At 46.4% G+C, this 17,500-nt stretch overlaps 1 protein-coding gene across 3 annotated transcripts in view; it reads right to left on the bottom strand.

The window, feature by feature from the left end:
• NME6 (NME/NM23 nucleoside diphosphate kinase 6) overlaps positions 1 to 17,500 on the bottom strand; it is a 181,757-nt gene that overhangs the window by 131,528 nt on the left and 32,729 nt on the right. For all 3 annotated transcript variants that reach the window (XM_069229465.1, XM_069229466.1, XM_069229467.1), the window contains exon 2: positions 12,854 to 12,960. In XM_069229465.1, coding sequence (XP_069085566.1) covers positions 12,854 to 12,940 — 87 coding nt within the window. In that variant the 5' untranslated portion in view covers positions 12,941 to 12,960. The remainder of the gene's footprint in view (positions 1 to 12,853; positions 12,961 to 17,500) is intronic.

Genomic DNA, 17,500 nt, shown 5'->3' on the forward strand with positions numbered 1-17,500 from the left:
CAGGTGGGGAAGGCGAACAGCGGCAGACTCACAGACAGATAGGACACAAGAGGCCCCATATATGTTCGAAATTCTTAAAGTCACCCATAAATTTGTCCACCATCCTCTCCAATGTCAATGCCCTCCAAAGGAAAGCATGCCACTGGGTGAGTGCCGGGGCTTCCTTCTTTTTCCTAGCCGCCGATATTGCCATTTTAGAGCTGTCCCCAGGCAAAGCCTCAGGATTGCCTTATCACTGCATGTTTGGTGTTGGAGAGAGTCGTTCCGTAGCCCCAAAAGAGCAAAGCCCATTGTGTGAGGAACTGGGTATCCTAATATATCTTTAATATACGCTAAGATTGTGTTCCAAAAAGGGTGAATTGTGGGACAGTCCCACCATATGTGACCGAAATCCCCTTCAAGTCCACAACCTCTCCTGCAAAGGTCAGAGGTATTGGGGAAATCTCTTGTTCAACTTACTAGGATATAGATACCGGTCATACACGACCTTGTAATGGGCTTCCCCTAGGGTTATGGACCGGTTTCTCTTTAGAACATCCAGATAACCCATTGTGTGTCAGAAATATCTTCCCTTAGTATTCAATTCCAGAAAGTCAGGTGTCCGGGTTGTGCTGAGGTAACCGTAGTAAGTCGTAGAGGAAGGTTATAGTCCCTCGCGTAGTGCCTGCCCGACAGACAAATTGTTTAATTGGAGTTAATTCACATGTGTTTGCTAGTTGGTTCTCAGGTTTTAGTGCCCAGTGCCGCAATTGTGTATAATGGTAAAATTCTGTGTGGGGAAGATTAAAGTCTTGTTTGCAATTGTCAAATGTTAATATGCTCCCAATTATAGAAAAGATCAGCTAGCGTAAGGCAGCTTTCTTCCCCCCAAGTGTGAAAGGGACCCAGTCGGAGGCCCCGGGCGGAATGCCAGGTTGTAATGTATAGGTGTGTGTGGAGAGGGAAGGGTTGTCCAACCCGCAGTTTTAGTCATCCTATCCGAAACCTTTAGAGTCTTTTTTATCAGCGTGCTAAGGTAAGCATTGTGGGGGCAATCAGATTTAGGCTTCCAGAATAGATCCCATATTACCCTCTCCAGTGTGGCCCAGTCCATGTGCAACCAATGCTTATCCGACACCTTAAGTGATCACTCGGTAATTACTCTCAGTTGGGCTGCCTTATGGTATAACAGGATTTCCTGGAGCCCAAGGTCCCCTGATTTTCTCGGCATGTGTAGTACTTTATAAGGTAATCTAGCGCTTGTATTCTGCCATATGAAGTACATGATGATTGAACACGATGTTGAAAAGAATGTGTGGTCAACGCGCACTGGGAGACTCTGAAACAGATATAGAACCCTGGGTAGAATCGTCATCTTTATTGCATTTATCCTCCCCAACCATGAGATGTAAGATGGAGCCCATCTTTTCACATCCTCTTTTATGCTCGCCAACAACGGAGGGAAGTTCGCACCAAATAGATGATCTATTCTTGGCATGATTTAAAATGCCTAAATAGGTTATTTCCTTCTTTACCCACCAAAGGGCGTGAAAGCTACAAGTGTTTCCATCTCTGGTAAGGGCATAGTTAGATTCAACATCTATGATTTAGTAAGGTTAATTTTGAAGCATGCTACCACTTCAAAGAGCCGCAGTTTGTCCTGGAGGGAGGTGAGCAAGGATCCAGGATCAGTCAGTGTCAAGAGAACATCAGCAAAGAGGTAAATCTTGTGCTCTGTCGTCCCAAATGATATCCTGTGAATGCTGGCTGATGAGCGGATACATGCTACCAAAGGTGCAACTAACAGGGGGGATAAAGGGCAGCCCTGTCTTGTCCCTCTTGTCAGATGGAATGGTACAGAACTTATCCCATTCACCAGGACTCTGGACTAAGTGCGGTGTAGTTAGCCCGAAGCATCTTAATAAATTGGTCACAAAACCTGTAGCGTTGGAGAGCATGAGACATGAAGGCCCAATCCACCCAACCAAACGCCTTTTCAGCATCTAGACTCAGCAAGATGGCTAGGGTCTTTTTCTCATGAGCCTTCTCAATCAGATGTAACAGGCTGCGGATGTTATCACGCGTCTGGCGACCTTTAAGAAAGCCAGATTGGTCTGGGTTGGCCAGATCCGGTAGTTTGTCTTCAAGTCGAGACGTGCAAATTCTGGAGTACAGTTTTGCATCAGGATTTAGATGGGCTATGGGCCTGTATGAGTCGTATTTTTGAGGGCCTTTCCCTGGCTTGGGAATGACCGAGCCAAGAGCCTCGCCCATTGAGATTGTGGCTGCCCCAGAGATGCTACTGTAATTGAATGAAGTGGTCAGGCGCGGTGTCAATTCAGAACTGAAGGCTTTATAAAATTGTGCTGTTGGGCTGTCTGACCCGGGTGATTTGTGAAGTTTAAGGCAATCGATCGCCATCTGTACCTCTCCCTACTTGACAGGTGCCCCTAATCTTTCATTCTCTGCTGGAGCCACCCTGGGAAGGTCAATGTCTTCTAAATACCTAGGTTGAGCACTGAGGTGGGCGCAGCCTTGAAGAGGTCTTGGTAAAAATTCCCAAATATGTTTGCTTTTTCCACATCTGAGCTGGTCAGCTTGTTCATGGATCGTCGTATATTCCCTATATATTCTCTCTCCCTTTTCACCCTCAGTTGCCTTGCTAAATGTGAGACAACTTTGCTCCCTTGTTCACAGGATGTCTTCTAGGGGCGCAGCAGTGTTAGCTCCACTCTGTTTATGTAGATAGCATTTAATTTACCTCTCAGAGCTGTAACGGAGAGCTGGAGGGTTAGCGTCAGGTGCTCTATATGTGCCTTTTCAGCAGTGCATAATTCCGCCTCCAAAGTGAGAGGATCCTTCTTTCTAAGTTTATTCAGCACTGCCATCAGGGATATACATTTCCCACATAGCACCGCTTTAAATGCATATCATGTTACACTCAGGTTAGTGTCATCTGGGTTATTACGTGAGAAATAATCTCTAAAGGTTTGGTGCTATTTGTCTCAAGAGACTCTGTCTCTAATCAGAGAAGGGGAAGGGGGCGGGAGAAGTAACAACAAAGATATCTCAATTGAGCCGTACCCCACATTAATGCAACCTCCACTGGGGCATGGTCAGGAAGAGTTATTGAGTGAATCGTCGCCTGGTGCAGCTCTTGTACCTTCATCTGACTAACAAATATATAGTCAATTCTGGAGTATGTGAGGTGTGAGAAAAAAGTGTAGCCTTCATTATTAGGATGAAGCGTTCTCTAGGCCTCCACCAGCCCCATCTCCTGCAGCATGCATTTCAGTGAGTGTGAGATGTTGCCCGAACACTGGGGGTGTGTACCATCATTGGAAGCATGCCAGCTGAGATCAAAATCGAGCAATAAAAACACATCTCCCTCCGTGAAGCCACACAATAGTGCTAAGCAAGCGTGGAGGAAGTTTTCCCGGTTAGTGCTGGGGACATAAACTGAGGCAAAAGTGGCCTGCCGACCCCCACAATACTCCCTTGACCATGACATATTGCCCTTTTTATCTGTGTGATGGCCCGCAAGTTGGAATTGCAAAGACTGGTGGAATATAAGAGCCACCCCATTGTGTTTCAAGGAGGCTGAGGATTAAAAAGTGTGTGGGTATAGTTTGTGTTTGAATCTATGGGCCTCTCCCTGTTTAAGGTGGGTCTCCTGTAGGGCCACCCCATCATAGTGTTGGGTCTTTTAAATATTTCCACATTCTGTGCCACTTCATGGGTGAGTTGAGAACTTTAACATTCCAAGTAAGGGTTGACACTGCCATGGCAAATGCAAAAGTAAGTATGTTATTGTACTTAGTGTATCGATGGGAGATATCCAGAGACCTCTCCCCCCACACCACCACCTCAGGGATCTTCCCCTCTCTTCATTTCGAGTTCACCAAAACCGTAGAAAATGAAAAATATAAAACCAACACGGGCAACCTGTCCTGAATTCTGAGAACTTAATGCTAGTGCTAGCAACAGAGTGAGCTGATGCCTAAAACTGCTTATGTCTCTTTGTGCCTCTCATGAAGTTGGGATCAGTGGGAAGGAAAAGGGAGAGTCGGTTTACAAAACCAACAAAAGCCAATGCTATAAAGTGAGGGCTGGTGGGCATGTGACCCGACAACTGTGCGAGCTTGATCCAGCTTCCCGCATGTCAATGACTCTGTCCCCTGAGGGGAGGGCAATGTTGGCTCTCACTAGGTTGATCATTACGGCCATACATTTTACTTTGTGCTGATCAGAAGACATGAAGATCCAGAAAAAGGAGAACGTTGCCCCCCCATCACTGTTTCTTGTGTGCTCGAGGACGACTCTGGGGCAGCCAGGTCCTCGATGTCGAGGGTCTTGGCACTTCCTCCCGCTGCGTCTTTGGAGCCACCCCCTTCCCACGCTCCTCCAGGATGGGGATGTCAAGCAATGACATCACCTCTGACAACTCATTGACATGATAAGACTTATTTTGCAGTTTGAAGGCTAAGCCATAGGGAAAGGTCCATAAGTACTTGACGTGATCTTTTCTCAATTTAACTGCTGTCTTGGGGCCAATGTAACAGGGGCTATGTCCTACAACAGAACGCATGTCTCTCCTTGGAAAGGGACTATCTGCTTTCCTTGCTGCCTAAAGGATGGCCTCCTTGACTTTAAAGAAATGCAGTTTCACTAGCACATCTTCAGGTCATTGCTCAAGGCTCTAAGGCCAACCCTGTGGACTCTGTCTATTTTTATCTTCGGTTACGTCTCATCCATTAACTCCAAAAACAAGCCACCACAAAGGCTTCAAGGTCCGGCCCCTTCACCTCTTCAGCCAGATCTCAGATTCTAATATTGTCGTGCTGTGTTCTGTTTTCCAGCTCTTCTTGTTTAACCCCTTCGCTGCCAGGCCTTTTCCCCCCTCCTGTGCCGAGCCTTTTTTTGGCTATTTGGAGCAGTTCGCGCTTAGGCCCTCATAACTTTTTGTTCACGTAAGCTACACACGCCAAATTTGCATCCTTTTTTCCAACATCCTAGGGATTCTAGAGGTACCCAGACTTTGTGGGTTCCCCAGAAGGAGGCCAAGAAATTAGCCAAAAAAACAGTGAAAATTTCGTTTTTTTAAAAAGAATTGGAAAAATGGGCTGCAGAAGAAGGCTTGTGGTTTTTTCCCTGAAAAGGGCATCAACAAAGGGTTTGCGGTGATAAAATCACCAGCTTCCCAGCTTTCAGGAACAGGCAGACTTGAATCAGAAAACCCAATTTTTCAACACAATTTTGGCATTTTACTGGGACATACCCCATTTTTACGATTTTTTGTGCTTTCAGCCTCCTTCCAGTCAGTGACAGAAATGGGCATGAAACCAATGCTGGATCCCAGAAACCGCAACATTTCTGAAAAGTAGACAAAATTCTGAATTCAGCAAGGGGTAATTTGTGTAGATCCTACAAGGGTTTCCTACAGAAAATAACAACTGAAAAAGAAAAATATTGAAATTGAGGTGAACAAAAACATCCATTTTTCTCTAAGTTTTACGTCTAATTTTTTCCTGCAATGTCAGATTTTCGAAAGCAATATACCGTTACGTCTGCTGGACTCTTCTGGTTGCGGGGATATATAGGGCTTGTAGGTTCATCAAGAACTCTAGGTACCCAGAGCCAATAAATGACCTGCACCCTGCAGTGGGTTTTCATTCTATGCCGGGTATACAGCAATTCATTTGCTGAAATATAAAGAGTAAAAAATAGCTATCAAGAAAACCTTTGTATTTCCAAAATGGGCACAAGATAAGGTGTTGAGAAGCAGTGGTTATTTGCACATCTCTGAATTCCGGGGTGCCCATACTAGCATGTGAATTACAGGGCATTTCTCAAATAGACGTCTTTTTTACACACTGTCTTACATTTGGAAGGGATAAATGTAGAGAAAGACAAGGGGCAATAACACTTGTTTTGCTATTCTATGTTCCCCCAAGTCTCCCGATAAAAATGATACCTCACTTGTGTGGGTAGGCCTAGCGCCCGCGACAGGACATGCCCCAAAACACAACGTGGACACATCACAGAAAACAGACCTGTTTTTAGCAAAGTGCCTACCTGTAGATTTCTGAAAACTAGAGACCTAGGGGAATCCAAGATGGGGTGACTTGTGTGGCTCGGACCAGGTTCTGTTACCCAGAATCCTTTGCAAACCTCAAAATTTGGCTAAAAAAACACATGTTCCTCACATTTCTGTGGCAGAAAGTTCTAGAATCTGAGAGGAGCCACAAATTTCCTTCCACCCAGCGTTCACCCACGTCTCCCGATAAAAATGATACCTCACTTGTGTGGGTAGGCCTAGCGCCCGCGACAGGAAACGCCCCAAAGCGCAACGTGGACACATCACAGAAAACAGACCTGTTTTTAGCAAAGTGCCTACCTGTTGATTTTGGCCTCTAGCTCAGCCGCCACCTAGGGAAACCTACCAAACCTGTGCATTTCTGAAAACTAGAGACCTAGGGGAATCCAAGATGGGGTGATTTGTGTGGCTCGGACCAGGTTCTGTTACCCAGAATCCTTTGCAAACCTCAAAATTTGGCTAAAAAAACACATGTTCCTCACATTTCTGTGGCAGAAAGTTCTGGAATCTGAGAGGAGCCACAAATTTCCTTCCACCCAGCGTTCCTCCACGTCTCCCGATAAAAATGATACCTCACTTGTGTGGGTAGGCCTAGCGCTTGCGACAGGAAATGGCCCAAAACACAACGTGGACACATCACATTTCTTCATAGAAAACAGTGCCTACGTGTGGATTTTGGCCTCTAGCTCAGCCGGCACCTGGGGAAACCTAGCAACCAGCGTATTTTTGAAAACTAGAGACCTAGGGGAATCCAAGATGGGGTGATTTGCGGGGCTCTGACCAGGTTCTGTTACCCAGAATCCTTTGCAAACATCAAAATCTGGCCAATAAACACTTTTGCCTCTCATTTCGGTGACAGAAAGTTCTGGAATCTGAGAGGAGCCACAAATTTCCTTCCACCCAGCGTTCCCGTAAGTCTCTCCATAAAAATGGTACCTCACTTGTGTGGGTAGGCCTAGCGCCCACGAAAGGAAATGGCCCAAAACACAACGTGGACACAACATATTTTTTCACAGAAAACAGAGGTGTTTTTTGCAAAGTGCCTACATGTGGATTTGGGCCTCTAGCTCAGCCGGCCCCAGGGGGGGGGGGGGGTTGATGGGGGAAATGCCCTAAAATAAATTTTACCCCCCACCCCCCCAAACCCCCCCTGCCCAGGTGCGACCCTTGCCTACGGGGTCGCTACCCCTGCGTGACATTGGCGCCAAAAAACAAATTCCCGGTGCCTAGTGGTTTCTGCAGATTGACCTAAAATCGACCAATCTGCTCTAAATACAGTTTGCCCCCCAGGGAAGCGACCCTTGTCTGATGGGTCGCTCCCCATCTCTAAAAAAACAAACAAACAAAACAAAAAACCACAAAAAATAAATTTGCCCTGGCAACAAGAGGTTTCTGCCCCCCTGGGGGCAGATCGGCCTAATAATAGGCCTAAAATAAATTTGCCCCCGAACACCCCCCCCCCGTCCTCCCTCCCCCCCCCCCAGAGCGACCCTTGCCTACGGGGTCGCTCCCCCTGCGTGACATTGGTGCCAAAAAACAAATCCCCGGTGCCTAGTGGTTTCTGCCCCCTTGGGGCAGATTGACCTAAAATCGACCAATCTGCCCCCAAGGGGGGCAGAAATGGTCTAAACACAATTTGCCCCCCAGGGGAGCGACCCTTGCCTGATGGGTCGCTCCCCATCTCTAAAAAAAAAACAAACAAACAAAAAAAAAAACACAAAAAAAAAATTTGCCCTGGCAACAAGAGGTTTCTGCCCCCCGGGGGGGGGGCAGAAATGGCCTAAAATAAATTTGCCCCCCCGAACACCCACCCCCCCACCCCCCGGAGCGACCCTTGCCTACGGGGTCGCTCCCCTTGCGTGACATTGGCGCCAAAAAACAAATCCCCGGTGCCTAGTGGTTTCTGCCCCCTTGGGGCAGATTGACCTAAAATCGACCAATAAATGGTCTAAATACAATTTGCCCCCCAGGGGAGCGACCCTTGCCTGATGGGTCGCTGCCCATCTCTAAAAAAATAAATAAAAAAAAATAAAAACACAAAAAAAAAAAATTGCCCTGGCGCCTAGAGGTTTCTGCCCCCCTGGGGGTAGATCGGCCTAATACCAATAGGCCGATCTGCCCCCCGGGGGCAGATATGGCCTAAAATAATTTTGCCCCCCCACCCCCCCGGGGAGCGACCCTTGACTACAAGGTCGCTCCCCTTGTGTGACGGCGCAAAAAAAAGATCCCTGGTGCCTAGTGGTTTCTGCCCCCCTTGGGGGCAGATTGACCTAAAATCGTCCGATCTGCCCCCAAAGCGGGCAGAAATGGCCTAAATACATTTTGCCCCTCCAGGGGAGTGACCCTTGTCCAAGGGGGTCGCTCCCCATCTGTAAAACAGAAAAACAAAAAAATCCCTGGTGCCTAGTGGTTTCTGCCCCCCTTGGGGGCAGATCAGCCGAATCAAAATAGGCTGATCTACCCCCCCCAGGGGGGCAGAAATGGCCTAAAATAACCCCCCCCCCCCCCCAGGGAGCGACCCTTGCCTAAGGGGTCGCTCCCCTTGCGTGAAATTCACGCAAAAAAAAAAAATCCCTGGTGTCTAATGGTTTCTGCCCCCCTTGGGGGCAGATTGGCCTCATCAAAATAGGCCAATCTGCCCCCAAGGGGGGCAGAAATGGCCTAAATATAATTTGCCCCCTAGGGGAGCGACCCTTGCCTAGGGGAGCGACCCTTGCCTAAGGGGTCGCTCCCCACCTAAAAAAAAAAGAAAACATAACCAAAAAAAAAAAAAAAAAAATCAAATCCCTGGTGCCTAGAGGTTTCTGCCCCCCCTGGGGGCAGATCGGCCTAATAATAGGCCGATCTGTCCCCAGGGGGGGCAGAAAAGGCCTTCCCAAAAAAATGCCCCCCCTGGGAGCGACCCTTGCCAAAGGGGTCGCTCCCGTTGCGTGAAATTCGCGCGCAAAAACAAACTCCCTGGTGTCTAATGGTTTCTGCCCCCCTTGGGGGCAGATTGGCCTCATCAAAATAGGCCAATCTGCCCCCAAGGGGGGCAGAAATGGCCTAAATATATATTGCCCCGGGATCGCTCCCCACCTAAAAAAAAAAAAAAATCATCACAAAAAAAAAACTAAACTAAAAAAAAAGGTCCCTGGTGCCTAGAGGTTTCTGCCCCCCCTGGGGGCAGATCGGCCTAATAATAGGCCAATCTGCCCCCAGGGGGGGCAGAAAAGGCCTTCCTAAAAAAATGCCCGCCCTGGGAGCGACCCTTGCCCAAGGGGTCGCTCCCTTTTGCCAATTTCGCTGAAAAAAAAAAATCCCTGGTGTCTAGTGGGGTTTCAAAAGCCGGATTGCAAGCAATCTGGCTTTTGAAACCTGTGAGAGACTTCAAAGGGAAGGAAATACACAGGAGACCCTGTGACTAATCAGCGCGCGCTGACGTCACAGGGGGGGTCGGGGGTGGAAGGGGAAGGGCTTCCCCTTCCATCCCTGACTTGGGGGGGGGGGGTGGGGGGGGAACCCCACAGAGGGAGCGCTAGCGCTCCCTCTGGGCTCTGTGCACAGGACGTAATGGTTACGTCCTGGGCACAGCAGCACTGTGCCTCAGGACGTAACCATTAGGTCCTGGGCACAGAAGGGGTTAAGGATGGCAGCCTGGAGTAGTTGTCGTAGGGATTGTGCCGTTTTGGCCACTTGGCTCGTACGGTCGTCTAGCTCCTCAGATTTCACCTGTACCTCCACTATCCTCGTGCCCACAGAGTCCACACCGTGCTGCAGTGGGGAAAGTTTATCTCGGAGGTCCGCTCGAAGTGGTCCAGCGAGGAGGTCATGTCCATTTTCAGCTCCTCTTGTTGTTCCTTTTTAAAGTCTCTTAGTCATGCAAGTGGCTCATCCTGTGTGAGGGCCATATTGGTGGTCTCAGGTGAGGACGATCTCACCTCAACATGAGCAAGATAACTGAAGACCCTGTTGGACTGCTGTATTCTGGGTGGCATGTGGTTCGTATATTCGCCTTTGAACAGTCTACCAATCCAGGCTTAAGCCCACGTAAACCATTCTGAGGCTCCCTTCTTCCCCAGGTGATAGAATGCACGTGTGTGAGGACGAAGAAGCTGTGCAGTGAACACAGTTCCCGATATCTCAAGGGATTCAGAGTCAGTATTTCACAAAAGGGTCTGCTCATCTATATAGAAGTAATTCTACCACTGCCTTTTCTTTTGCTGGTGTCCAAGACGTGTTCAGCTGTCTCTTCTACTTTCCCTGACAGCCTAGACCTCACAGTCCTCCTTTGAATATTCCTTCTGTGAGCAGCATTGTCCGATCTTCACAATGAGCACTCCCCCGGAGCTCCCATGTCCTTACAGCCTCCCCCCGTCACTGGCGGTCGCTCCACCACCGTTCAGGATGAGTTACTCCTTCCTTTCAAAGTCTTCTTGCTGAAGGGTGCGTAAGCCTCTGGCCACCTGTCCATGCACACGGCCACCATCTTAAGGTCAGTGCAGCCTCAGTTGCGAGACTCTGAATCAGCCCTCCTCCACCTCTGGGGTTCCCCTCATCAGCTTAACAGGGTGGTCTTTTCATCTCCTCGTAGTGGCCCAGCAGGCTGGGTGCCTCCACACCGGTACGTATCTTCCATTTCCCAACATTGCTGTGGCCGACAGCGAAGCCGGAGGAAATAACCTGTCACCATCTTGGCAAGCCCCGCCCCCCCCCCCCCCCCAGGACATGCATTTTTAAGTTTTACTTGTCCTGGTAGTGAAAAACTCATAATTCGTTGCAATTCGTACTGCAATACCTGTCTCTCCCTTAGGATAACATTAGAGTTGCCTTATTACATTTTATAAGTGTCATTTCAAAATGGGGAGAGATAATCAGTTAGATCACAATTTAAAGTCCTAACTTATGGTGAAGCTGTATTTTAAATTGTAATTTTGAAAATGCCAGATTTAGAAAGTTGCCATTTTCCTGCCTTAGCCATTTAGTGCATGTAGCCTGTACCTGGTTCACATGATTGGGTTAGCTGACAGTTGAGTTTTGCGTATTCCTTGTGGACAGCCATACACAATAAGAAGCTCAGGTGTGTCTGAACAGGCCATTGCTAGCAGGATGGGAGGGAGAAGCTGGGCACAGCCCCACTTACACTTGAATAGGCTGTGTCCTGCCTCCACACAAAGGGCTGCACACCCCCTGTAGTTAGCCTGGAGCCAGGACAGGGAAGGCAGGATGCCTGGGGACTTCAAAGGGAAACCTCTAGAAGCTTCTCTCCCAATTCAAACGCACAACTGGTTAAAAATACTGGACCTCAGGCACAAAATCTTCAGTAGATTTATGTACCTGTGGATACTTTGCCAGGAAGAAGAACTGCTCTGTTGTTACAAGGACTGCCATTCTGGTGGACTGTTGCTCAAAAGGAACTGCTTCCCCGTTGGTTTGAGGTGCTGCCTATTGCTCTCTTGCCTGGGAAAGTAGAACTGGACCTGCAACTTCAGCTTGAACTTAGGGCCCCAGAGTGACTCCAAGAGCTAGTCTGCTGGCCACCTGATCTGAGCCTCAGGGACATAAAAGGCTCGCCAACCACCTCCAGCGAGTTCCTGATCCACAAGTGGTGCCTTTCAGGTCCTGGACCCTTGGTGTGGCTCATGGGCTCTCTATTACAGCTTTTTAGGTTTTTGTGACCACAAACGGGCCCGTTCACACCAAGACTGCACCGCTCGCACCAGCCTGCGGTCTCAGCTGCACGTGGAGGACCACCAACACTGAGCACCAGCCAGCTAATCTGCGATGCCCGGCCTACTCTTCACCCAATGCCGACAACCACCCACAACACTCTCTTTGCACCTGAAATGAGGGTGTCAGAGAGCTCCAAAGACAGGGGCTCTTAGACAGTTCTGGTCATAAAAGAGATACTGATGGAGAGAATCCTGGTTAGTAGTATTTCTACACCGTTAGTAATGCTTCTTGAAGGAGAAAGTATTGACAGCAAGCCGAGCAGAACTATGCCAATGCATGCCAGGAGAGTTGAGGATAGTTAGCCCACTGACTGAGTTTCAAAGTGAGATTTTCTACATAAAAACACCACAGTAAACAAATTATGGCAAAGCCAATTGATCAGTGCTTTGCATGCTGTTTTTTTTATTTTTTTAAATACAAGCATATGACACGGAAAAAAAGATGCAGTCACCTAAATGTGACGATCATATGCTTGGAACAGATATTTTACATTTAAAATGAATGAAACTTCACATACAACTTAAACAGAATAGCACAAATGCTTCCTAGCAGTCAGGTGTACTTAGAACAGTTAAAGAAGCATTATCGCTTTTAATGACCATCACTAGAAAATATAATCCTTATGTTTGGAAAGAAAAGGTTTTGAATTGCGTAACCTTTAGACCTAATTTAAATATTTGAGGTTGAGTAACAAAAACAAAAAAAACAAAAAAAGACAAAAAAAAAATGAAAGTCTGAAATGATGCACGGCCCAAAAAGCTATAGAACTTAAGTCCACTTCTTTTCAGGCAGAAGTGCTAATATGAGCAGGACAAATGCTGTCCCTTTATGTCAAAGTGTCAGTGGCCGAAGGTATGTGCTGTGGTTATCAGAAGCAACATGTGAATCAAAGATGAACAGATAGACCAATGGGAGAACAGGGATGAACCAAGGCCCTTTACCTAGTATTTTATCGTTTGCTATTTTTGTTTACATGAGAAGAATATAAATAACGCGGTCTCTATGACAGACCTAAAATATGTTGATGTAAAAGAAAGCAGCAGTCGTTCACTGTACACTACTCACCTCTGATATGAGAGGGTGCGCCACTGCATCCGGTTTGATGACTGCCAGAGTTAGCTGCAGAACCTTGTTTCCGTGCTTATGGATCATCGTCGGGATCTTGGACAGTCCTGTTGATAATACCGATATGCATGAGAATGCCAGGGTCACAACTTTACCTTGAACTTACCCTAAGTGAAAGGAGAAATAGCGGGGCTACGCTCTTCCCTGATATGGATACTGTAGGAAGGAAAAGAACGCTTTACACCCACTGGTCCTCCCTTCTGCCACACCAATTCCGAGAGGGGATTCCCATTCTGATATATTAAGGCCTATATAATAGGGAAAAGAGCAAGGCTTCCTTCCCTTCAACGTGTGCACCAATCCCACCCTTTGTTACAAAAACGATGATAATAAGCTCTCAGCTATAAAGTTCATTCGTCCAAAACACATAGAACACCTCGTTATTTCACAACTTAAAATAGTATACGGCTGAAAGGCTGTGCTGACCTTGCTGAGACTTGAGCCTCTGACCTGTAAATAACAAAAAACTCAACGGTGAGCATTTAACATGCTGGGCTATACAAACAACATCTATGTTTCCTACCAGTTTATATTTCCATCTGCCAAAAGCCCACCTACCATGCCCCCTTACCGTTATCCATCTCCCACTGAATACCACAAACAGCCAGGAGAATGGCAAAGAGCAGTATAGTTGCATGGAAACAGTATGCAGTCTGCCAGTGGTACTTGCTGCTTGTTCTCAAACTAGAAGACATGGAGACCTGGCCTACAAATGAAAACATTTCTCCACTGATTGCATGATTTGTGTCTGTGACAATGGAAATGAGCGAGGGGGTGAATGCAGGAGTTACTCAATGGGCGGAAGCATATATGCAAGGGTAGGTTAGCAACGGTGGAGGCATAAATGAAAGGGTAGGTGAGCAAGTGCATGGATGACTGGCTGTGTGGATGCAGGACCCTTGCATCCAACTATTGCCACATTTGTGCCTTCATATATTCGCCCAGACATAATACGGTCCTGATAGTGCTTGTTATTGTGGTTAACAATTTTCCATGACCAAATCAACTTTCTCTTTTAAAGGTTTCAGAACGGGAAATAAATAAATCGGTCACTTTCAGAAACTGTCTCTGGAAACATATCACAAGAGAAGTATTATCCATTTAAATCACAAATTGCTAATTTTAAAAAAAGGATAGTCGGAATGACATGAGGATTTATCACTAAGGAAAAGGATCAGAAGAAATATTATCATTCCTTCAACTGCTGATGACAACATTCCACCCCAAAAACATGAAATCACATTTGACATAATGAAAAACTGTGAGAACTATAGCTGGACCGCGAGGTGCAGCCGTTGACAGCAAACAAAGGGCACACCAGCAATAGGGGGTGGCATTATATGTGCCAAAAGTAAGATGGTCACCCAGTGACCACAATAAACTTGATTCAAATGGCTCAATCAGAGGGAGGGGGCGCTGCTGCATGCACAGCCAAAAGACAACTAGGACAAGCGTATCCCAGCATTGTTGCCTGTAGAAGCTTATCCCACCCACACACACCAGATTTCACAGTTGTTGAAGCCGCAGCTAGATGAGGGGCATGGGACGCAAGTTACAAGTATTAACAATAAATATTGTCACACAATGATTTAAAAGCGTAATGGCCCGAACAAGGTCCTTGTGATGCTTCATGGCAGGGACACACAATTGCCCTAACAAAGTCCTTGGGATGCCTCACGGCAGGGATACACAATTGCCCGAACAATGACCTTGGGATGCCTTACAGCAGGGACATTTGAGGGTAAACAAAGGGGTTAGAAATGGTCAGTGTTGGGCAGACAAGGCACTTACAGCCCAGGCATGGCCTCAGGGCCACGAACACCAGACATTTAATAGCAGTGGGAGCCTCGACTCTCTGTACCAAGTTATCAACAGAAAGAGAGCTTCCACGGCAATTCATAAAAGTGATTTATGACAACTGGTCAAAAACAAAGAGACCTAATGACTGTGAGGATGATATATGGTATGATTACGCAAGTTATGATTTTTTTGTATGCAATAAAGTTGAGATGTATGTGTATAATCATTTACTGAATGCTTTACATTACAGTGCAAGATAAGCAAAGCTGAGCATGTTGATGAACGATGATATGGTGAAAACCTATGTACCAGCTTATAATGTGAATAAACTGTGGTGGTTCTAACACCACAACTTCTCCTGGTGTCCACATTTAATAGGCAAGAAAGAATGGTGGGAGGGCCCAGGGTTGCTCGCACAGCTAGGAGAGGGTTAGACGAATGAGAAACGGAGACACATAGACAGAGAAAAACAATGAGTTATGAGAAGGAGATAGAGTCGTAGATAATAATGGAGACAAAAACAGGGCACACAAAAGTGGGGTGATAGAAGGGAGTAGTCAGAAAAAGATGAAGACATCGGTATAGAGAAGCACAGAGAAAGGTACACAAAGACAATAAGGTTTGTGAAAGAAAGACTGACAGAGAGATAGCCACAGAGTGATATAGAACCTGATCCACAGTTTTTTACCAAAAGTAACCGTTTCCTATTCTTGAGTAAGGGACCTCTAAGTCTGCAGTAAGGAACACCAATAACAAGAAAATGCTTTGTGAACAGGACTAATCGGAGTTATACAGATAGGGAGACAGGCAGACGAGGGGATAGGAGGAGAGAATCAGAAAATGGGAGCAAGAGAGTTGGGTGGATGGGTAGATGAACATATTGCTGAATAAATGACTGAGTTGATGGATGATGAACATTCAGCATGTCAAGCCCTATACATAAAACTGCAAAGTTTTTCCAAGATCAAACTAATTTCACTTGCATACTAGCTCACACATCAATTTGAAACCTGATGTAGTAGGTCTTACCACACACAACCAAACACCAACAAAACAGACACTATCACAAGTTTCCTCCAAATTTATAGATGGCTTTCCCAACATACACACAAAATGGTGACCAGATAGAGAATACTTTGTAAAGCTACAACAATGGTAGTGGAACGGTAAATAAACGCAAAGAACAATGAAAACATCACAAATAAATAGATTATTTGGCACTGATAAAGGGAATCGAGTTTCAGGCCATATTTCGGTCAAACTAGAGTTCAGTGTTTTTAAGAAAAGCCTTGACTCGTGATGTTCCCAAAGTCTGACCAAGTGAGTTGTGACCCTCAAACCTTAGTTTATTTGATATAAATTAGAATAAGTCAGAACAAAAGATTAATTTTTTTCAACATTTGTTCGGTTGAGGTGTAATAGAATTACGAGTGGGATATTTAATTAGGAAACTATTGATAGTGGAACTGCTTGCATAAGGTCAAGATTTAAATACTATGTTGAGTATTCAGATGCCTGTTTTTATAAAAAATAACAGAAGAAACCTCAACATTAACCCCATAAGTGCGGGCGTCGGCCACTGGCTGACGCCCGCACTACCTCCCTGGTGTTGGTCACGACCAGTGGGCGACACCAGGGAGGGGGTTAATTTTTGTATTTATTTTTTTACCCCTGTTGGAGACGCAGAACAACTTCTGTGCCCCCCCCCCACCCCTCTGTGACGTTGGCGCGCTGACGTCACATTTTCCCCACTGGAGCAGCGAGAGAAGCAGGTAAGAGCTCTCTCCCGACTCCAGTGGGAAAAAAGGCCAAAACGGCCTCCCCAGATGCCAGGGAGGCATCCATGGAAAGGGGAGAGTCTCCCCTTTCCATCGATGCCTTCCAGTCACCGTTTCCTGGCCATGGCCAGGAAACGCCCCTAGGCACCAGGGATCTTCTTTTGGGGGGAGATGGGGGGGGGGGTCGGCCCCGTGTAAATGGGCCCCCCGTGGGGGCATAAATTAACAAAAAATATATGTTGCAGATGTTTTGGGGAGAGCCCCAAGATCTTAAAAAACAACAATATTTTTAACAAAAAACAAAATGGCGGGGTCGGCCCTCCGAACACGGGCCAACCCCTGGGGCAATAATTAGTTGTAGTTTTCCCTGGGGGTGCGATCAGGCTCCCGCGGGGAATATTAAAAAAAAAAAAAAAAAAAGAAAATGTTGGGGGTCAGTCCTTAGGCTGACCCCCTATGGGGCCATTTAAAAAAAATGTTTTATACATGTGTGCTTTGCCAAGGGAAAGCACACATGTATGAAACAAAAAAGTGATGTAGAGTCAGTCGCTTTCTCTCTCATTCATATTATATATATATATATTTCCACACTTCTTCCAAATATTTAGAGAATACTCGGACACCAATATGTGATCAAAATGTCTTTACTAAGCGAATGCTTCGCGTTGTGTGAAGACATTCGCTTAGTAAAGACATTTGGATCACACATTGGTGTCCGAGTATTCTCCAAATATTTGGAGGAAGTGTGGACTTATATATGTGGTTGCTGGAACCACACTCGGACCGCCCGCCCCCCAGGGAAACCACACATATGTAAAAGTGATCTATATACATATATATTTATTTATCTGTCTTTTGTCTAGTGGTAGTTTTTATTACATAAAGTAGCGCAGATGGTTTATTGTCCTGCTGCAAAGGATATACATTTATATGTATTTAGCTGACTGTCGCACTGGGTGCCACCAGCGCTAAAGGCTGTGATGATGGGTAATGTGGTAAGGTGAAGTAA

Source organism: Pleurodeles waltl, chromosome 4_1 (assembly GCF_031143425.1).
Source record: "Pleurodeles waltl isolate 20211129_DDA chromosome 4_1, aPleWal1.hap1.20221129, whole genome shotgun sequence".
NCBI classification, from domain to species: Eukaryota; Metazoa; Chordata; class Amphibia; order Caudata; family Salamandridae; genus Pleurodeles; species Pleurodeles waltl.